Source organism: Alligator mississippiensis, chromosome 12 (genome assembly GCF_030867095.1).
Source record: "Alligator mississippiensis isolate rAllMis1 chromosome 12, rAllMis1, whole genome shotgun sequence".
NCBI lineage: Eukaryota > Metazoa > Chordata > Crocodylia > Alligatoridae > Alligator > Alligator mississippiensis.
Window position 1 is genome coordinate 29,363,126 of NC_081835.1, and position 23,387 is coordinate 29,386,512.

At 41.3% G+C, this 23,387-nt stretch overlaps 1 protein-coding gene across 7 annotated transcripts in view; it reads left to right on the plus strand.

Annotated features, from left to right (window-relative positions):
* IQSEC1 (IQ motif and Sec7 domain ArfGEF 1) overlaps positions 1-23,387 on the plus strand; it is a 707,630-nt gene that overhangs the window by 426,428 nt on the left and 257,815 nt on the right. For 6 of the 7 annotated variants that reach the window (XM_059715837.1, XM_059715838.1, XM_059715839.1 and 3 more), the window contains one exon: positions 2,963-3,007. In XM_059715837.1, coding sequence (XP_059571820.1) covers positions 2,963-3,007 — 45 coding nt within the window. Of the gene's footprint in view, positions 1-2,962; positions 3,008-12,681; positions 12,702-23,387 lie in introns of those variants that run through there. The other variant, XM_019495427.1, reaches the window with a different exon arrangement.

Consider the following 23,387-nt stretch of genomic DNA (forward strand, 5'->3'; position numbering starts at 1 on the left):
TGTTACTACTGGTGGAGCTGAAATAGTGTTAGCAGCTATGTTTCTAGAAAATTAAACCCAATACAAAAAGATCCTTTCAACCAACTTGCCATACAGTAGAAAGAGTTCATAAATCTTTGATAATGCCTTAAGTGCATCTTCCTCTTGAGTCTAAGGTTCTTAATTATGTGGAGAGCCTACCTTTTCTGTGGCTACATTTATGAAGAAAAGGTGCTATTTTTAATGAATCTGTACTCTTCCTATTTTTGATTGCATATTGAGTCCCCGAGGTCACTACGTGCTCAATGTCATTCTGTACAATCAAGGTTCTACCGGGGCCGCAGGCTAATCAGTGTGGCTTAGTGTCTCATTACCATCTCTTCTTTATTCACAGCATATTGTCACTGCACAAAGAGGCCGAGAGTCTGTTAAATATTGATTTATAGTAAGTGGGGCCAAAACTGTTAATACAAATTTTAAAATATTCTGAGAAAAATAAGACCATCATATTGACAGAGCAGACTAATGCTTCCACGTGAAGACTGTGTTAAGTAGTAAACTTAATTACAAGTAAATTCAGTTCACCCTTTTAATTGTCAAACTAACAAAGAACCACCAGGCAGACATATGTAAGCCACCTCCTCAAAATTCATTACTATTCACAATCCTGGACTGTGCTGAAAGCAAACAAATTATGGGGTGGAAAAAGCTCTTAAAAAGCCATTTTAATACCATGTATGTTATGTAGTTAAAAGCCACTTGGACAATATGGTTTGCTCCCTGCAGAGCTGAATTTCATATTCATTCTGCTGATATGTTTTTCCTTCCCTTCCCCCAAAAGTCCATATTGTTACTATTAGTATATTAACAGACTCAGGTTTGAAATTGAGAAAGTGCAATCAATTTATAGCAAACCCTTGTAAATACAATGTAATTAATGCCATTTGAATTATGCTTTTATAAATCCTACTTGTACAATTGAAAGTTTATCTTGGGCAGCTTGACTGTTTATAAATTACTGGCATATAAATGGATAAGAATAAATTAAACAGTTGAACACAATTTTAAAATACATGAAGCAGCTATTATGATTGTTGGGATAATGGTTTATAACAACCTGTAAAGAATTGCATGCTGTTTTCTCTGCCCACCATCACCAAATTACATTTTAAAATGAACTAAATGCAAGCTCCTTACTCATCAATAGCGCACACAAATAATTAATACTTTGGTGTTATCTATAAAATGTGCTAATTGAAACTTGGATAAATAGCTAAGATTACCTTCGTACTTGCAGTAACCTAACCCTAAACCTTACACCTTACTTATAGGGAAGAGCTAGTAGACTACCAATGCTGAGGTAAAGTTATTTGGTTACCTAAAGCAATTGGCAAGTGTTGACTGTTCCAATAAAAATAATAACAACATTTTGACACAAAGTTTGAAAAGCCAGCAAATATATGATTAGGGCTGCCTTTGGGGCAAAATGCCCTCCTTTTATCTATAGTAGCAATCCACATAGGAAAGCAGAATGTCTGAGTGGAATGTAGTAAAAAAGATTTAGCGTGTGCTCTTGTTTTCTGTAGCTGTGATATGTTTGCACAGTGGACAGGTTGAGAATGAAAGGAGCTATTCCCCTGTCAGCATACACAAGCAAATAGCATGACCCAGTTCTACTTGTTTATTAATATAATTAGTTAATTCACATTGTGACCCGTTCTTTATCTGCTCTTTTCTAAGTTCTCCTGTGTACCACTAGGACTTCCACACACGGGCAAGTCTAAAACTGAGAGACTAGGAATAAAATCTGTGCGTAGGCTAAAACTTGGCCTTAATTTTGCTGTTTGCTGGTAGGATGTTTTAAGTTCAGTAAAAACATTTACATCCAAACATTTAATTTAACAGGGTAACTCAGATATGTAGTACAGAGAATACTGTGACCTCTGAGAAGAACATATGTTTTGATTCATCTTTATGCAATTTTTGAGGCTGACAAAGGTTTAACCACTTTACACTAAATTAGAAATTATGTTGTATATGTGTCCATTAGTGTCTTCTAAGAATCTAAGCTATTATTACTGGTGCATGTATGAGCTCTAACTTTCACTGCTAATAGCTCAGCAATCGTCCAAAAAGTAGAGGGTAGTCTTTTGAAATGCTGGGTCTAGTAAAAATGTATGGATAGCTGGAAGACATAAAACAATAGTATGCTATGTATTAAAGACAACTGGCTAATAAAGGTTCCTCTGTCTACCATAGTTGGTGGAAAAAGTAGAGCTGATTGAAATGTTCATCAAAAATAATTTCAATGGAAATATTTTTCACTGAAATCAATATTTGCAAAAAATTTAGTTTACCTCACCCTATCTTTAATGAAAACCTAGAGACCGAGTTTTGTTGTTGCTTAACATTTTGATGTATGTTTAAAAATGTTCTTAGTTTTCAGAAATGAAAATATTTTGAAAACTTGTTTGCAAATACCAAAGCACTGTTTTGGTTTCTATGTCAATATCTCCTTTTAAAACTTGTTTTTTGTGGGAAATTTTGACAAAAACAAAAGATTTAAAGGGTTGCCTCCAACAATTGTATTTTCAGCCAGATGTAGCGAAATGGAAATTGATGTGCATATATGAATTTCAAGTGCTTATACTGCGTATTTCACAAGCCTTCTAGCTGTGCTTTTATGCTACTGAAATATCAATACAATAGAACTAGTATAACAATATAATAAAAAATGTTACCTATCTTTATACATTTCTTCAGTGTATGCCATTGTATTTGTCAGAATTAGCTCTTATTTATTTTCCTATATAAATCCATAATTTCTTTTTTCATGTATATAGTTATAGATGCCATGAAAATATCAATCAAAGCCAAAGGAAAAAACCCAGAGTTTTAAACATTTTCTGATTTATGTTTTTTAACATTTTGTCAAATCATAGTTTTAATATTTTGTAACTTTATTCTTTTGCTACTATCTCAGGACTTCGTTGGAAACAAGAAGCAGCATCTCTACTGATCCACTCAGGTACTGTAACATACTATATATATTAACCAGTCCTCAGTTGTACTAAAAATTCCAACTATGCATAATATTACCTTATTATACCTCACAAGGAAGAGCTTCATTTAAGGATTTGTCACATAGTATCAGAGGATGACTTTCCCCTTCTCAAAATACAAGTTGTTTGATAGGCTCTAGTATTAAACACATTGCATTCATTTTCTCTTTCTGTTTCACACTCCCACATGTGTGTGCCCATTTGTACGTATAGATGTGTCCAGATAAATATGTGAAAATAATAATTCCTCTGAAGTGCCAACCTATTTCAAAAGGATATTTGTCCTCTCATGCTGGTTATGAACTGCTTTTTAATGAATGGTAGTGGTGCTTGCAGCTAAGTTCCTGTGGTTTTCCCCTTGCTCAGCATTCTAACAGGAGCACATGCATAAACATCAGAAGGTGCTTTCATGTAATCTTTGCAGTACTAGAAATTTTACTTTGATCACTGTATTTAGTTTGGAAAAGTTCATTAACATTAGATATTAAAGGAACACCCTTTTGGTTCTCTCATCATAAAATTGCACGTTAAAGAATGCATCAAAGACGCATTTTTTTCGTTGATTTAAGCTGGGACAAAATCACTTCCTCGCAAAGAAAAAGAAAAAAAAAAGGTGATGTTTTGTTTTGGAGAGAGCCTGCCTTTTTTTGGAGGTCTGTTCTGAAACCTCCAAAAATATGGTTTGCCGCTGGTACTATGATTAACCTTGCTTGAAGAAGAAACTAATGAAAAGCTGTCCATTTTGTTTGAAATAACTGAAACTAAAAGCCTCCTGGCTAACTCTTCTTCTCTCCCCTCTTTTAGGCATGCAGATTAGTGTAAGCAAAGTGATGTGAATGACTACAGTTTCAATAAAACGCAAAATCCCAATAAAATTACCCTATCCCCTCTCTGTCCTTTAACATGGCATAACAGCACTTGAGTAATGCTCGGTCCTGACTAGTTCCATTCACATCATGATGGGTGGATTGGCGCACAGTTTTACAGACTGAATCATCACTCATAGGTAGAGTCTCTGACTGTCTTTTCCCTACTTTTCTGGAATCTTGCTTTAGCGCAGCCAATCCTGTGGTTGCTTGAGTGAGATGTGTCATTCTCTAGGAGGGAATTACCAGAAAGTCATTGCAGCAAACTTTACTCCAAAATAAGTATATCTTTGGAAGTGTGGCAGATTTAATGTAAGATTTAGTTCTTCTTGTGCCAGAAAAAGGAATGGAGAATCCTCTTATGAAGAAATTCAATTCCACTTATAATAGATCTCTTCTTAACGTTTGCCATAATAAATTAATAATTAGACAATGTGGCACTGGGAGTATCATAAGTGCCACAAGCAGAAAGACATATGGTCATATTTTCTTACTGGTTTTTAATAAACAAATTCCATAATTCTTTAAAATTAGACCAGTTTATTCATTTATGTCCATCAACTTTTAAAGTCACAATACATGTGCCAAATAATAGATGGGGTTGGCGTTGTTCTGTTGCATTGTTTTACAGGATTTACTATTAATTTCAGATTTGTTTGTTGAACCTCCCCACAGAAAGATGCTGTCAGCTACAGATCCCCTGATGTACCTCCTTGCATTTCAAATAATAGTCATACAGTTATCTGACAGTGTTACAGTATCTTCATCACCAGATGCTTCAATGCAGGGGAATAGACTCAATGGCCCAAGAGGCCCCTTCCAGCCCTTTGTTGCTAGAAGACTATAGTTATTTTTGGAGACATTAGGGCTTGTCCCTCTTCTGGCCCCTACACTTTACCCAAACTCTATGTCCAGGCATTCACATTGTTCAAGAGTAAACGTCGTATTTCAACAAAGCTGTCACTGGTGCAAGTTAAGATTTGTAAAGAACATGGGGAGTCATACTGAGCTTCAGAGATCAGTGTAAAATGGTATCTGGACTGAGACCCTGCTAAGGTTTTAGTTTTGCAGAATGTAACCTTGCGACTAAAGTTTTTTTTTCAATTCCATTCCTTCTTCTATGATTCCAGAACAAAGTGCGGCAGAACAGGGAGAATAATAGATGCATTCTATTTCTTTAACTGATAAAGGTTAATTTTGTAGTTTACTATGTGTTTAAAAATAGGAATACTGTATTGGATTTTGTCTGTTTTTCCAAAGCTAGCTAAGTCAAAGTATATCTCATTTTTCAAGATTGTACTGTTCTTTTGGGGGGGTTTTAAACCAAATGCAAAACAAAAACAAGCTGTTCTGAAATGCTAGCTAACTACATTTTGTTCTTTTTCAGAACTCCATGTGTATTAATTAATCAAAAATGTGCTAGAAAAATGACAATATGAGATACAAAGCTAGTAGTAAGACAGTACATTTGTTTCAGGTTTAAATGATATTGGAGACATAACTAGCAAAAATTAGTGTAGTTTAGTAAGATACCTGACTTGGGAGCCTTGAGGCCAGTTCTCTAAGCTGTAGTTTTCAAAATTTGAGTACCAGCAACATAAATATTTTTGTTATTAAACATCAAACAAGCATAAGCTTGCCTAAGCAAATATGCCAGTGGCTGACCAATAAAATAAGGCACTTTATTTCTTTAAGACAACTAAATGCCCCATCAGGCAAAACTTTTGAGAGAGCTGTACTCTCTTCATTTCAATTCAGGGACTACACCTCCTCTGGTATCATATTCTTGTCATACAACCAGGAAAAAACAGATCTGTTCTTCAAGATACGAACAGCTTTGAATATGTGCCACTGTGCATCTGTGAGATCATGACCTGTGTGTGCGTGTGTGCGTGTGTGCGTGTGTGCGTGTGTGTGTGTGTGTGTGTGTGTGTGAATACAGGCGGCCAAATGCTTATCTTAATTGCATTTAAAGTACTGTAGGCCCAGATTACTACTTCGATTAAATTTTAGCTATAAACATATTCCACAGCAAAGATTCTCTGTAGCTACATTGGATTAATTACTTTGACTTCATAAAAGCTTCTCTAGTGTTACCTGGTTATACCTGAAATCAGAATTGAGTCCATTATCACTAAAGATTCACTACTACCTTTACAATTCTTTTCATGTTCCTTATGAAAGACCCTTTGTATATATTACGATAGGATCATAGGAGAGTAGAACTGGAAGGGACCTCATCAGGTCATCTAGTCCAGCCCCCTGCTCAAGGCAGGTTCATCCCAGCCAGGGATCTGTCCAATGTGCTTTTGAAAATTTCCAAAGGTATAGATTGTACAGTTTTTCTAGGTGGCTTGTTCCAATGTACAACAACCCTCATAGTTAACCAGAATTTGCCCTACTTCAACTTGAAGCTATTGCTCATAGTCCTATCCCATGTGACCCCAGAGAAAAGCCAATCTCCATCCTTTCTCTCTAGAATTGCCCTTCAGGTATTTGAAGACTTTTATCAAATCCCCCCTCAGTCTTCTCTTCTCCAGACTAAACAGCCCTAGTTTACAGAAGATTCACAGAAGTTTAGGGCTGGAAGGGACCTTGTGAGATCATCAGGTTCAGCCCCCCTGCTCTGGGCAGGAAAGACTGTTGGGGTCAAATAACCCCAGAAAGGTATGTGTTCAGTCTCCTTTTGAAGATCTCCAGGGTAGGTGTCTGCACCATCCCTGCTGGGAGTCTATTTCAGAGTCTGGTCACACAAACCGTGAAGAAGTTTTTCCTTATATCCAAAGGGGAAATCTTCTTCTAGGAGTTTATGACCATTGCTCCTCGTTTCCCCCGGGGCACTCTGGTGAATAGTTGTTCACCAAACTCCTGATGCTCTCCCTTGCTATAATCTCGACAGAGCTGAGCTGAAGTGGGGCATGGCCAGGCCCCAGCATGATGCCCTAATTAGGGTGGGGTTCCTTCCCCCCCCCCCCCCGATAACAGAGCATTGAGTTGCACAGCAGGGAGTTACACAGGGAGTTGTTAGCATTTATCACCCCATCAGCAAAACAACAGCCCCTCTCATTGGCTCAAGTTCTTAAACAACTTTTTCCAAGGAAGGGTGGGAGGGACATTACCAGCTACTTGGTGATTAGCTCCAAAAAGCCCTAAGCCAACACTCCTGTTTGCCTTTGTCCGGTCTCCAACAGCACAGCATGTGGTATGCTGAGAGGTGTCTGTGTAAGGCAGGTCCAGTTGTACTGGGCTGGAGCAGAGAGCAGAGCCCTGCCTAGAGTTGCGAAACATCTGGGATGCTGGGAGACTATGATTTAATTTAAACCAGGAAGGGGGTCTGGGACAGACATTGCATAAACTGTTTTGACCCAAATGAGTTAAGTCGGATATTTCATTTAACCAGGTTTATCTGAAACAGGTTTCAGCCATTTTCAAACTGGTTTATATGCACTGAATATCTGTTCTGTTACAGGTTTAAACAAGTTTCTGCTCACTTAAGTGTATGTGTAATGACTGTATCTAGCGTTACTCATTTGGGTTCTTGAATTCTGGTTTTATCCAGAGACCATGTCAAATGTTTCCACAAGTAAGCATGTAAACCTGCTTAATTTGTTGCAGACCTCTCAGTTCCCTCTTGTCACAAAGCAGTTAGTTGCTGTTTATATGAATTTAAAGAGCAGGCATATAGAGAAAACAAGGGTGGGTCCAGAGGGGTTACAGTGATGCAGTCGCACAACCCCCTTGTACTGTGTCATATGAGCTTTCCATGCAGGTTCTGGCTGCAGCTCCTGCTCTCATGCAGCTCCAGAGCCCAGATAGTGAGTGCTGCCACTTCTACTTTTCCCCTGCTGCTGAATTCAATGAGAAAGAGGAGAGCAAACAGCAGCAGCGTTAACTACCTGGACTCTGGAGCTGTGCATGGCCAGAGACGCTGCCCCAGTCAGCTGGTGAACTCTCTGGTAGGAGCCAGTGCCAACTAGGCAGTGAGCTCAGAGCTCATGGCACATATGCAGCACAGCACAGTCAAAGTGTATGAGGTGCATCCTCCTTGCCTCATTCCTGGATCCACTACAGAGAGAAGATGTTCAGAGCAAATCATTACAATGAATTTCCTACTGTTTTACCTCATACAGTTCTGGTGATTTACTAAATAGGGATGAAAGATGGTATCAAGCTAAATGTACATGTGCATGAAATCAAATAAAACCTATACGGGAAATGTTTGAAAAAAAAAATATAAGCATTTTGAAATGCAATGTTTCCTTTTAAATGCTGAATTAAAAAGGCAAACTTGATGTTTCTTCCTTAATTAACATACTCGTTTATAATGTTCATTACCAGACCCCTTGCCACCCTACAAGCTTTGTAATACCCCACAAGGTAGGAAAGCATTATTTGTTTTAGAACAGGAACAGAAATCTGTTCTCAGCCCCATCAAATATTTTAACGGGAAAAACACCTTTCCTTCTATGCTTTCTACAAGCTACTTCAAAAATCTTCCTGCAGGCTGCAAGAAGAAACTGCCTGAATTCTGAGAGGGTACTCTTTTCCATGTATAGTAACTGTAAATTATTTATGACTGCTGTGTAATGGCTCTGGGCATGTGTGACCCCATCACAGGATATGTTCAGCTACCCAGGGCTTTGCCCTTCCAGCAGCCCACATATATAGGCCCAGCCTGCCATCTGGAGTGCTATCCTCCCTTTCCCATGTTCAGCCTCATTCAGAGTTGACAAATACAGTCTGACACAAAGTGACTCCCAAGAAACGTTTTCCTTCTACAGCTGTAAAACAGGACTACTAGCACTATTCTTGTGGCTGCTGGGAGTAAATATTTATATTTGGAAGGCAAGGATTTAGGTAAAATAGAGATCTCTTTTTGAAGGCTTGCAAAATTATACCCTGCCACTTAACCTGGCGGGGGCATTTACTTTTGTTGGGTTAGAAAATATCACTGGATTTTAGGCATAACCATTTCTTTAATAAAAACAAAATAATTTATGTATTTTCTTTGTCAAGTGCTATACAGATTTGGTAGCTGAGCTGGTTAATTTTCATGAGTCTTTCAAGACTGAGATATCAGTATGCTAGCAAGTACAGCTGGCTGTAAGCTTATGCTGTATTTATTCTACAGTGCAATCTCTCTGATTGGCAGTATGTTTTAGTACAGCTTCACTGCTCTGTGGATTGTCAAGACAACTGTCCCTAAAGGAGGATTTTGTACTGTGCATTTTCACTTTGCCATTTTTAATGGCTGCCCTAGAAGGGCCTGTTGAAGTACTCAGCACTTGCTTCCTGAGCTGCCTCTGTTCAGTGAAACCATAAGTAAATACAAAGATCCTTGAAGTATACTGCACTTACGGTTACAGTGCTGAAGTTTCACTACATCCCCAAATTACTTTGTGGTTAGGCCTCAGACAAAGAAGGTAGCAGTAAAATCTCTTTCAAAGAACCAGTTTTATGGTCAGGATGAGCGTGAGTTGAAGCTTAATGTTTTTAGTTACTTGTTTTCTGGGGGGAGGGGGAAGAAAAAGAAAGATGAAGAGCACATTGAGAACATAGCGGTTTTCATTTACAAAGTCCTAATTAGCATTTTCTTTGCATACATTACAATATAATCAGCATTAGTTGCTGTCAGTAAATTCACGAACAGAAATTCTGACAGAAATTACTCTAAAAAATTCCAGGCTTTAAAAATAAATAATCAGGGTGATAAATATAGCAATTTCTTCTCAAAGTTATTGCTATGTGAGCAAAAAAATGGAAATATTTTCTGAAAGCCCTGTCATTTCAGGAGGTGGTCTCCTGCCAGCTCAGTAGTCTCTGTGGCATTCCTTCCCCTCCATCCCCCACCTTTCTTTTTCTTTTTTTCTTTTTTTTTGGTCAGGCAAGGTTGTTGTGTGTGGTGCTGTCAAGTTTTACCAAAGAAAAAGTTACAATTCTGATGAACTCCGAAGATAAATGTTAATGATTTTTTTTTTGTGGGGAGAGGGTGAGGGGGGGAGTGGGAGCGTTGTCGTCTGATTTTGTAAATTTGTTTTAGTTGAATAACATTTACAATTATTTCCTTCAGTGCTTGGGTTCTTATAGCAATATAAGGCCAAATACTGTTCCTTTTACATCACCACTCCTTGCTGTGTTCCAGTTCAATTGAAGTCACTGAAGTAACAGCTGGGAATAGTTTGGCTACTGCAATAAGGAGCTCAAATATTGTTGTAGTTTAGCTTTGTCCTTCCTCAGGCAAAATTCCCATGCAACATGGGAGCCAATTTTGCTAACTGAATTTTGAAAATCTAGTATAGAAAAGTTCCCTATAGAAAGTTAAGCTTTAATTTTCTCTAACGTTGACTACCTAACTATCTGCTTTTGGGGAAGTTGAATAAACTGAACTGGAACTTGATTTCAGTAAGAATCCCAGGATTTGGTTCCTCTAATGTTGCTAGAGAGTCTGCTTTCAAATCTAGCCACACTGTTTCAAAAGTAATTTCAGAGGTACCATGCATATTGTCAGCATCAAACAAATTCTAATGAATAAACACTGGGGGGAGGGAGAAATTCTAGGATTCCTTTAAAAGAAACTTAACTGGAATGCACATCCTGTTCATACTGTCCTCTAAAATCTGTGCTCTGCTGTCTTCTGTTTATGCTTCCTGTGCCTGCTTCCTGGTTGCACATCTCTTGTGAAGAATTGTCAGCTGTAAATGACAACACAAACCTGCTCATAGAAACTGTCATTAAAACATTTTTTTTGTTATTTGTGCTTTTCATTGTTAATTAAACAGCGTGTTCTTACTCAATTATACACAGCGACTTTCAAAATAAACTTACACAAACTGTTTTCCAGACAGTGTTGTGTTTCTAATTTAGCGCCATAGAAATAGAGAACATGAATAAAATCAGAAACCAAAACCGGATCTTTAAATATACTGATTATCCAGGCATGTGGTCAGTTAGATATACCTCATGGAGGCATGACTTCATTTTAGAGCTCCAAACCTTTTTTGAACCATGTTAAATAAAAGGTCACAGGAAATATTTTCTGTACCTCCGAAGATCCATTTTCAGAAAAGATTTAGCAAAAGTTTAATTTACTTTTAGTACATTAAAAATATCACAAACCTACATCACTGATGACTTTCAAACAGCTTTACAAAGCAAGAAGTCTACAACATGCCTGTTTCTCCTAACAACAAAACCAGTTATTGGAAGAATAAATAACAGCAGTCTGAATGTAAGAAGTAAGGTCACATTCAGGGTCTTTTCAACAGAACATTTGTTTTCCTTAGTAATGAATGTCATGACAGAGGTTTCTACAAGCCCCCACTCCCCTCCTGCTCTCACCCCCCAAGAACTATGTGCCCCATTTGTGCCATCATCATTCCTGCTGAAATGTCTTACTTAATGGAAATCAGTGTAACTGTTTGCAAGTACACTAGTACTCAGTGTGAAAAAGGGTAACAGAATATTGGGCCCTATATTGACTCTTAAAAGATAAGAGTTCAGATTGCTTGATGTTTTAAAAAGGCAGAAAATGTAAGCTGCTTTTATCATGTCTGTTCAAACCAGAGGATTTAAATAGAAAATGCCACTAATATTTAGATTTCTTTTCTTTAAGCAGCTCTCAGCTAATTGCTTCTGTGCTCTCTTCAGAATGAGAATGGTTTTGGATTTACATGGTGACTAAATGACGATGAGTAGCTGTTATTTTGTACTGCTGTTCATTAGCCTGGCCCCAAATTCACTCTCAGCTGATGAAGTTGCTATGAGTGCCTGAGCAATGCTTGTTACAGAGACATTATTTCCCTGCAAGCCAATGAAAAACTGTCATCAAGGTTCCATTTTAGATTTTATCAATGTGTTCCTGTTGCCCTAGCAACTAGAATCAGCCTATCTCAGCGAGGCTTTATCTTGTGGCTTTTATAGCTGGGAGCTTGCCCCACTGTGCACCATGTGGTTCAGATGATTAGTTTTTCTTCACACAGACCTAACTGGCAAAGTGTGTTGGGAATAAGATAAGCATAATTTATTTTGTGAGTGGGGAGGATCCACACTTTTGCTTGTCATTTTTTTTTCCTGTCATAAGGAAGCCCACATTTTTCATAGGTGCTGGCAGACAATGGAGCAGATGTGATTCACACCAGAGGAGCTGACTAAAAGAGTTATTCGCTGTTTGCTTAGGAAACTGAGGAGTTGCCATGTGATGAGATCTTAGTAGTACTGTGATTATAGGGTGGTTATACTCTGATCTGACTGAGATAATTGCTTGCAGTTTCCTAAAGGTTGCGAGTTTCAAGGATGCTTTCCACGGGCCATTCACAAATTCTAACTGGAATATGTGTTAGTTGTTTGTACAGAGGGCTTTCAGAATGGCCTAAAATAGAAAAGAGAAGTGGGATTTCTGTGTAATAACAGCTATCTTGTTATGTTGAGACTTTTGGAAAGATAAGCTGAAAACAGGATCAAAGAGCACAGTCAACGAATTTCTACCCTTTGTGCCGCTGGCTCTTTGTATTAAAGTAGTGTACTGTAACTGTGCAGGTGCAGTATCATGTGGATGGGTAGCTGCATATAGAGGTAGCAATTAGAAACACTTATGCTGCAGCAATAAGGAGAGGAACATATTGGACTGGATTTGAGTTGGTCAAATCGCAATAAAAAGAAGTACAGTATTGTTAAAATTGTACTGCAGACTACAGTTGCTGCAGCAGAACAGTTTGAAAATGCTGAAATTAAAGGCTTTCTGCTTGGATTATTGGCAGTTTTTATGTCTTCAGCCTCTTCACGGTTTTTATAAAAGGTAAGAGAACATTTATTCTGCATCCCAGAACTGAATGATTGCACATCATGTCACCAGTGCATTTACTTGCTATTTAGTTCAGTTGTTGGAAAGTAAGAATGTGTTCAGGAGAGAAAGGCAGTGCTAGGAAAATGAATGCAAACTTGTGTTGAATGTTATAAAGCTGCTTTGTATGACATAGAAATCAGCCACTTTTGTCTTGTGTCTGCAAATGTGGAAAGTGGTGGTGGTGTTTGTTGTTAACATTTGTGTTAAGTCAGATCAACTCAAAAGTAATAAATGAGTTTCAGTTATCTATGTTATTTTTTTCCTCAAGCATAATCGCTGCTGCTGTTTAGATTATATAGCACAAATAGTGTTAGGAGAGTAACTGGAATGTCATGAAAATGTATTTAATGCAGGTAAGACTTTTTCTTGCAGCAATATTCAATAATACCACAGTTCATCTTTCTTTTGTGATCCAGAATAAAGTACACATCACAGTCATGCAGAGCAGTGGCACTTCACCGAGGCAGGTCTGACAGAGAGCTTAAGTGATTGATGGTGGGTAGTGATCATAAAGAATAGCACTGGGTGTCAGATGCATTGAGCTTGTCTGTTAATGGAACAGCAAAATAAGCAATTCCATTTAACATGTACCCTGAACTTATCCTCATGCTTTTCATCTAAACTTCAGTTTTCTCACTCTACAGAATAAGTTACTAACTGGAAAAAATAAAAACATGATATATATATTCAGCTGAATTTTCTTTTTGGGTATCATCCAAAGTAAAAAAAAAAAAAATAGAATGCTGCTTATTTGATTCTTTAAAAAATTGGTATAATTAAAATAAAATAGCATTCTGTCCTTATTCTGTACACTGTATTGTAAGTGTCTATTGTCAGCCCACAGAAAGTGCTTTGTAGTAAATGCTAATTGCAGCTGAATTTTTCACACAGTGATTAAAGGCTGGGGAAGGGGAACTATTCTGATCTTTTCCAATGAATTAGGGTCCCTCCGTCCCCCATTTGACTTTCTGCTAAATGGGATCATATTCAGGGCTGGCATCCTGCAAATATTTGGAAAGATAGCTTTATATTCCCCTTTTGTTGGTTTTGTTGTTGTTGTTGTTCTGTTTTCTTTTTGGTTTTGCTTTTTTACAAGTTTTGTATCTAAGCAGAAAGATTCCAAAGTTAGTCATATGCTTCAGGAGATTTTGTCATGCACAAATGAAATAGGACTTATTATATCTATATCCTCTTGCATCTGCCAGCTAAACCTGGTACTGTTTTCCCAGCCTATTGTGATGTCTTCCTTTTGTGCTAGGAAACTATGAAGTATTAGAAATGCAGCCTGACACTAAGGTACACGGTAATATATATCTAAATATAACTTTGTTTTGGGTGGGTTCTTGGCTAATTCTCAGTTTTCAAGCAAGCTACCCTAGAGTTGCCTTGTGTCTCTTGGTAGCTGAGAGTCCTGGATTCACTTCTATACAGGTCATAAATTTGTGCATTTAGGCTCCAAACCTAGAAGGTTCACCAAGACAGGCTCAGTTGCAGGACAGGGTCCATAGGCAGTCAAAATGGAGAAAAAAAATTAAGTAAACTCTCAACTTTCTCACATTTTTGTCAGAAAATAGAAGAGCTTAATGAGGAATTAAGCTTTGCTTTTTAAAGCAGGGTGACAAAAAGCGTGTGAAAAGCAAGTTGCCCAGAATAAATAATGAAGGTAAACGCATGTAAGTACAGATTAAAATATGTCTCATTTTCTTGAGACTTTTAATTATTCTTCATTAGTGATTTAAAATGTATTTAAAACGTTCTTGGACTGCAGCCAAAGGCTGGGGATTGGGGGGTGGGGGAGGCATATATCTTTAATTTAAATTAAGTTACCCAAAATGGAAATTTGATTAACATTTCCATAATATGGTGCTCAACACAAAGATATTTGGCAGTAACATTATGGGCATCACTAGGTAGCATATGTAAAAGTGGAGGATTCAGGCCTACACATAATGTTCCCTTGAGATCTAGGTGTGGGACCTGGCTAACAAGCCCAGTAAAGATCCACCAACTTAGGGAAGCAAGGTAAAATCCTCATCCTTCCCTCTCCACGTGCAAGTAGTGCTATCAGTACCATATCTAGACTCTTGGCGGCCCTGGCTGAACTTTTAGTATTGGGCCCCTCTTCGCCAAAGATAATGATAATAATAATCGGACAACGGGGGGAAAAGGCGGGGGAGAGGGGCATTTTTGAGCTCCCTTTCTATCCGGACCCTAGGCAGCCTCCCAGTTTGCCCATGCCTGTGTCTAGTTCTGAGTGCTATTAGCATCAGATCTTGTTTAAAACAGGAGTTACAAATATTGCAGAACATATGGCCCTTTTCCTGTTGTTACCCATGTTGTCCTATTTTGGCAGAATGGCTCTAAGACATGCTATTCAGCCATGAGTACTCTGCTTGGCGTGCACACACCCTTGTGCACCTGACTCTCAGGAGTACAGCTGAGCAAGCAGTGTGGTACAGGCTACATTACTAACCTTCTCTTTCCACTGGAACATTTGGCCAAAATATAATGTGATTCTCAGATTTGTTTATTACTCAGCAGTATTACACTACATTTTTGTCAGGTTAATAACACTGACTTAATGTTCCAAATTCAATAATCAAGTTGTGCAGCTTAGTGGCTGTTAGTCGATCAAAATTTACATGGTCACAGTATTGCATAAGGATTCACTAACACATACCTTTTGTCAGCATGGAAGCTTGGGGCCTTCTTACACAATACACTTAGCACATGTTATATTTAGGCCATAGTAAGCATTAATACAGCTGAGAGAGTTTCTGAGCAGTTGCACATTAATGCTTACTACAATTTAATTATAGATTGTAGAACTGCACAGGAGTCTTGAATGGGGTCTGTGCAGTCCCAGGGCTGAGACCTGAAATTCAGCTGGTCTCGGCTCTACGACTGCACAGGAACCAATTCAAATTTTGATGCAGCAGGCACCTGGGAATGAAACTGGCACAGCGTGGGAGTTGGTTCTAGCCCTCGCATTGCATGGAAGTCTTGAACTGGCTCCCATGCCATTTGGGGACTGGGCGCCAGTGTTGCTTTTAGCCTCCGCACCTCACTGGAGCCTTGAAGCAACAAGGCTCTGAGCCATTGGGGTGTGGGGGAGGGGGGCTGGGAGCCCAACAGAGTTGTTTATCAAGCTCTTAGCCTCTGTACTGTACCAGAGCCTTGAATGGACACTCCACTGCTGTGGAGCTTTGCCCCAGAATCTCACTGGAGCCTATTCAAGACTCCGATACCATCCCAGGGCTAAAACTGAAAATCAGCTGATTTTCCATCTCGCCCTGGGATTGCACCAGAGCCAGTTCAAGGGCGTGTGTAGACAAAATGAGTTTAAAAACCCACCGCTTCAATTTAGGGCCCTTAAAACCCCTGTGTCGTGCACACACCGCGCACTTATGTGCCTCTCTCTGGTGGCAGGGAGGGGAGGATGAGCTGCCGGTGGGCGGAGCAGTACTTCTCTCCGTGGCAGCAGCAGCTCTCCCCAGGTGGCACCCACCTGCAGGCACCTGGCTCGGGTGGTCCCGTGGGGTGCTGCAGCCATGAAGGGAAGTACCAGCCCCCACGCTACTCAGGCAGGCAGGCTCTTGGGTGGGGTGTGTAATCAGGCTTGCCGCTTTTCTTGGGCAGAGTCTCCCTTCCCAGGCTGCTGCAGGGCTTCCTGCAAAGCCCCTGAGCTGCACAGAGCCCAGTGCTTCGCTCCATGGCTGTAGGGGCAGCAAACTAAAACTCCACCTCGGAGTTTTAGTTTGCTGTGCTCAAGTCATTTAAGGAGCATTATGCCGCGGAATTAATGTGCAATATGCTGCCGAGGCCCGCAAACACTGACACCATTAAAGTGGTGCAAAAGCATTTAGCCCACTTTAAAATGTCATGTGCACGTGCCCCTCATTTTGTCTATACACGACACAAGACTCCAGTGCCAGCCTGGGGCTGAGACCAAAAAACAGCTGATTTTTGGTCTCAGCCCACGAACCTACCAGAGCTGGTTGGAGACTCCTATGCAGTCCTGGGGTAGGACCCACAATCAGTGGATTGTGGGTCCCAGCCCCAGGACCACAATTGATTTTATAATCTCTGTGGAGTAGTCACAAGTGAATGCAACAAGTTTTAATACAATAGGGAGATTATCTTTGTTCCAAAAAATTTAACTTTATGATATGAGAGCACTTAGCAAAGGGGTCAGCAGCCCCCAGCACAAGTGTTAGAGTGGTACGTGAAGGCATTTTGCTTGGCATATGTGCCTCGGGGCAGATGGCATGGAAGGGGGCAGGCATAGGCAGAGGGAGAAAAAAAAATTGGGGATGCTGAGTGTGCACATGTCTCTCCAGCAGGTAAGTCTGTGGGGGAAGGGGAAAGGGCTGTTGGGGGGGGGAGGAGTGGGGCTGGGGCTGGGGCAGGTGCTGCCCAGCCAGGGTGGGTGCAAGACAGAGCCATGGCTTGTCTGGGGAGCAGGGGTGGTGGCTCCCATTGCTGCATGTGCTTCTGGATCTGCATGGGCCAGGGCAGGCTGCCACTGTGGCCTGGGGCTGGGGCTGTGCTGGGCTCTTCCAGGTGGGGGCTGGGCCCACGTTGTGCTTGGGGTGGGTGGCAGTGGCACTGGGAGAGGGGGGAGGTTGGGGGACTACGGTGAGTTTTGGGGTGGCTGCAGCCCCTCCCCATAGTTCCCCTCCCAGCGCCACTGCTGCCCACCCTGAGTGCAGCCTGGCCCAGTCCCTTCTTCCCCCCCCCCCCCCCCCCGAGAAGAGCCCAGCACAGTCCTAGCCCTAGCCCACAGTAAAAGCCTGCCCTGCCCTGCCCTGCCCTGCCCTGCCCTGCCCTGGGAAGATCTGGGGGCATACCCCCCCCTTGCAGTCTTGCACCCCACCCTGGCTGTGTAGCACCGACCCCTCCCCCAGCCCCACTCCCTTTTTCACCACTGCATGCATGCCTCTCTCCACCGCTGCTGCAGCCACTGGAAGCCTGCAGCTGGGCTACCTTGTGGCCCTGCCACTGGCATGACTGTTTGAGCTCTCGTGGTACTCAGGTGAGGTCCCAGAGGACTGGAAAAGGGCCAGTGTAGTCCCTATTTTCAAGAAGGGGAAGAAGGGAGGATCCAGGTAACTATAAACCAGTTAGTCTCACCTCTATCCTTGGGAAAACTCTTGAAAAAATTATCAAGGATCACATTTTTAGGAGTCCAGCAGGTAATATAATGCAGGAGTCAAGGTAGATGCCATCTACTTGGACTTTAAGAAGTCCTTTGACATGGTATCCCATTCTATTCTTATAAACAAATTGAACAGCTGTGCCATAGACGATTACACAGTCATGTAGGTGGCAAATTGGCTTAGAGTCATACCTGAGAGTTGTGGTGGATCGGTCGGTATCGACCTTGAAAGATGTGGGAAGTGGGGTCCCTCAAGGCTCGGTCCTTGGGCCGGTACTGTTCAATATCTTCATCAGTGACTTGGTTGAGGGCGTGGAAAGCACTCAGGCTTCCAAGGGAGGTGGTGCTCTCCCCGACCTTGGGGGTCTTCAAGAGGAGACTGGACAAGCACCTGGCTGGGGTCACGTGATCCCAGCACTTTTTCCTGCCACTGGCAACGTGTAGGGGGTGCACGGAGGTGCATGTGTACCCCCTGGGAATGCCAATACACCCCTTGATGGCCACGCTTACCACTTAGGTGATGGGCAGGGGGGCAGGCAGGAACTTCGGTGCCCTCCCTGCAAGCACCGGCCCATTTGCTGCGCTTGCTGCAGCCACTTTTGAGAGTGGCTTGCTCCCAGAAGCAGCAGCAGTAACTCCTGGAAGCGACTGCAGGGAGTGCAGCAATTGGCCGCAATGATCAGCTGTCATGGGATCCCATGGGGGGACACCCCCATACACACCACAGGATTTCCCTCAGGGGACCCTCCCGGTTGGCGAGATTGCCCTTGGGGGACCCCACCCCAGTTGGTGGGACAGGTCGCAAGGGGGGCATGTGCCCTCCCTGACTAAGGCTGCACCAGTCGCCCATGGGCAGGGGTCAGACTTGATCCATTGAGGTCCCTTCCAACCCTAGCATCTATGAATATTATGTTCTGAGTCTGCACTGTAAGCTTGCCCAATAGCTTTTGGATTGATAGAAACATTTTTTTACACCTGCCCAAAATAATGTGTAAAATCCTGGTTAAAAATGTTATTCCATGGGCTCTGTGTCTTTATATTTTTGTTCTCTTGTTTCAAGGAAATAAAAAATAAGCCCTTGTTTTTGAGTAATGACCTTGATCCCCAAATAACTGTCTGTACATAGGCATTTTTTTCAGAAAACAGAAGGGTTTAGTGAAAAATTAAGTGAGAAATTTTAGAAAAATGAACAAATTGCCCCTGATTTTCATGAGTATTTGAGGGTGAATGTGTCATGTTTGATCAGAGGATTATGATGATGAATTGTAGAACCATATGACTTCAGATTTAGAATGTGAAAATAAAGATTCTCTTTTAGCTAATTCGGTGGTACATCCTAAGGTGCTTCTACCAGCTGGTATGTAATAGTCCTAGTGTGAAATGTTACCATTAGCGCTGTATTAAAGATACAGCATAAGATAATAAAATCTGTCATTGGTGGTGATAAGGGTTAGATCCCCAACTTTTTTCAGGTTGTTCTCAGTTATTCTTAGATAATGTACATAATACCAGCTAGAGAAACTTCAAAGTACTGCAACTTAATCCGGTTGCTTGACCAAAACTTAGATATATATTTTTCAGTTCATGTTTCATTTTTAAGTAGCAATAGACAAAACGTCTGGCCACTAAATCTAAACAAGCAGAAATCCCTATTTTAGAACTCTCAAGGTCCTTTTAAACAATGTTTGTTATTAGCTTTGACAGGAGGTGGGGTGGGTGAGACTCATGTTTTACTCCTCATAACATTCCGGAAAGCAGGCATTAATTACAATTATATTTCTGTCCATCTCCAACTAGGACTGGTAATTCTGACTTTCTTTTAGGTCCTGATTCAGAATAGACCGAAGCATAAGCTTAAGTCCAGTCCCAATTCAAGACATTTTTGAAGAGCATGCTTGTATTTCAGCATTTTTCTTATTTTCAAATATTTTCCTAAATTGGTGCCTTAAGTATAAGTGGCATATAACTAACTATACAAATGTTTAGCAACATAAGTCACTGCAAGAGTAGCCACTAAAAATAGCTACCCTTAATATCTTATAGAACTCAGCACCTTTAGCTCTTTGCTGTTTTCCTACTCAGACTCTGCTAACACTAAATTTATAGGACATGAAGCCATTAAAGGAGTAATTAGCTTTAATTTAGATGCAATTTGAAAGGAAGGCACAGATGCTCTAAATGATTCTAGATTGTTGTTGTTCTCTAGATTTTTTCTTTGTTTAAAAACATGCTTCATTGGCCGTTATGGAGCTATGGTCCTTATTGGCGGTACCTAAACAGTGGTACTAATAGTTTAGGACAATGTTATGTAGGCTCATACATGCGTGACAACTTGGCTATTATATAAAGAAATAAGACTGTGTAAGCAAACAGCAGTATGGAAACATGAATAATGACCCCACCATTGCCTGCTATTCTACAACACTGCAAAAGGAATGCAGCATTTGCATTCTATTTCCATTATAAAAGAAAGTGGTATGGTCAAGAAAAAATACCTAGATAAGTTATGTGCTATATTACAATGCACACCCATTGAATAATAACCATGAACTAACCTAAAAGACAAATTGCAGTCACAATGAGTCTCCAAAGGAAAAGAATACTCAGTCTGCATATTTTATTTACACTATATGTAGTCCAGAAGACTAGAGAACTTCGCTTGCTTTTAGAGATTAATATCATTCATATTATTATCTTTGTGCTCACTTTAAATAATGAGTTCCTTTTACTATCTGTTTTGAGCACAGCAATGGCAAACTAGATGGAAAAGTAACTGAAGTTTTGTCTTGAACTTGTGTCTAGAATTTACCATATATGTTGCTAGGAACAAATAGTTTGCTTTCACTTGACAGTGACTTCATCCAGAACAAGGCTGTGAGTCATAAGGTCTGCAGCAAAGCTCCCTTGGAAGGTTAATATTTGGCAAAGTTGATGTAACTGAAGAACAGCTGAGAGGATAAAAACTCTCCCCCACCCTCCATAAATGTTACCATCTCTCAATACGTATCAATACCTACAGTACGTTTTGAAGAACTCTCCTTATTTTGGCATAGAAAATGATGTGAGGACACCCACAAATAAAATATCTTAAGGACCAAAATATTATAAAACAGCAAAAATACTTTTAAAGTGATCAAATTCTTCTCTACACTCAGGAAAGTTCATACTTGCCATTGACTCACCTTAAGGCAATTCACTTTGACATAAGTCATGTTAAATACCTGCATGGACACTTGCCTTAGATTACTGGGCTTAGCCCTCAGGGGTGATCCAAGCTGCTCCACATCCGAGCACCTGCATCCACACAAGTGTTTAATATGTCTGATGTATATTGACTTCATACTTGTGGTTGATTCTCCTTAACTTTCCTGGGGTGTCCTCTTGTAAATGAGGCTAACAATGCTACTAGCCTTCTAGATGTACTTCCTTTATTGCTCTTGTACTTTGTGGCTTAATATTGGAACTTTAAGTGTGAAGGTGAGAGAATGATTATTTCCCTCTTTTTAGTAATAAAATAGACTATAACGCACAGGTCACAACTAGGATTCTGAAGTAGGTGAACTTAAATCTTGGATATTTTGTAAAAGTAGAAAGAAAAGTAGGGGTGCATCAATAAAGATTTTCTTGGCAGATACCGATAGCCAGTTACTAACCAACCATATTGGCTGAGCCAATAACCAATTTACTTTAAAATGCAAAGCATTTGAAGTACTGACATAAATGAACCTTTTTTTTTTTATGTGCTCCAGCAGCCTCCTGCATCACATGTATCAGCATCTTGGTGCTTAAAAATGGTGGTGGAGGCGCTTGAACTGCTGCTGCCACCATTTTTCAGCACAAGGATGCTTTTAAGCAGAGGGTGGATGCAGGCTGCTCACAGTGGGCTCAGGACTCTCCACACCATGTGCCCCCTGCCTGTCTGGAAGCAGGGGGCACAACTTGCTGTCCCCACTGCTGCCAGGTGGGCGGAGGGTATGCAGCCAGTGTGGGACTCCTGAGGCAAAGGCAGCAGAGTGGAGAGCCCTGAGCCCACAGCGAGCAGTCTGCATCTGCCCTGTGTACAAATTTGGGCATGCCTTCCCAGGGGGTGTGTGCAGTGGTGGGGAGCCGTCCCCCCACAGCCCTTGGATGAGCCGTCCATGACTCCATCCCACTCTAGGTTCTATGTACCACCCCAGGTCCCATGCACTATCCTGGCTGGGCAGTTTCCCAACCCCTGCCCCACTCCCTACCTTACCATAGGAGGCTTGATTTGCACCCCACATACTCCTTCTCTTCCATAGACTTACCTGCAGGGAACTGCTCTCCATGCTGCCCAGCTGTATTCCTGACCACGTGCATGCTGTGCACAGACACGCAGTGCCCTTTGTCTCACTCCCAGCAGCCCCAAGCAGAACCCCTTGCAGGCTAAAATGCTGCCCGCATGCAAGGGGAAATATGCTGTTTTCTGAGGGAGCTCAGGCATCCAGTGGCCCAGCTCCATGGGGGAGAGAGAACCCAGGTGTCCAGAGCCTCAGTCAGAAGGCATAATTTTTGGTAAACATTATCGGCTACAACAGCCAAAAAAAGCCACTAGCCGATAATGTCATTTGCCCTTTTATCAGTGCCAATTTAAGAGAGAACAGATATATCAGTACACCTCTAAAGAAAACTATATAACTGTTTTTGTTGTTGTCTTGGTCCCTTCTGTGCACTTTTTAAGTTGCACATTATGAAGGAGGAAACCAGTAGTGACAGTTGGCAATGCATCTTCACAACAAAGTTATCCTGGGTGATCTATCCTTTAGACAGGGGTGTTCAACTGCCAGCCTGCGGAGCCATGCTACCCAGTCTCCAAAGCTTCTCACAGGTCCAAAACTTTGGTGGCAGGGGAGCAGTGGCAGCTCACTGCTACTTTCTGTTGTCATATTTCCAGACTCAGTGGGAGGGCGGGGGGAGTCCCACTGGCCAGATAGTATGGCCCTGTGTGCTAGACTTAACACACAGGGCCAATCAGGAGAGTGAGGGGTCACGCCAAGTTGACCAGAGCCTGTCAGAGCAGCATGGGGCAGTGCAGGGCCAGCTACAGTCAGTCGGGGGGGGTGGGGGGGGGCAGTGCAGGGCTGAGCAAGGTGGCACAGAGCAGCACAAGAGGGACAGGTGGAGGCAGCACTGAGCCCAATCCCAATACGCAGGGCTCAATCTAGCCTGCAGACTGGACCCACATCACTTTGGCATGTAGGACCAAAAGACTGAGCCCCACTGCTTCAGATACCTACTTCACTGGGTTACTCAGACCCCAGAATAAGACTTGAATTGCTTCAATGTCCTGTCTCTACCTTGGCATACTGCCACCTGCTGTGTGGCAGAAAGAGTTCAGTATTTCTTAATTGTAGCCAAGTCTATACATTATTCTTTTACTTTGGAGAGGCTGAGGGACCTTGCTATGCTTTAGTCTCATCATCCTTGGCAAAATGATTAAACATCCTCCACAAAAATCC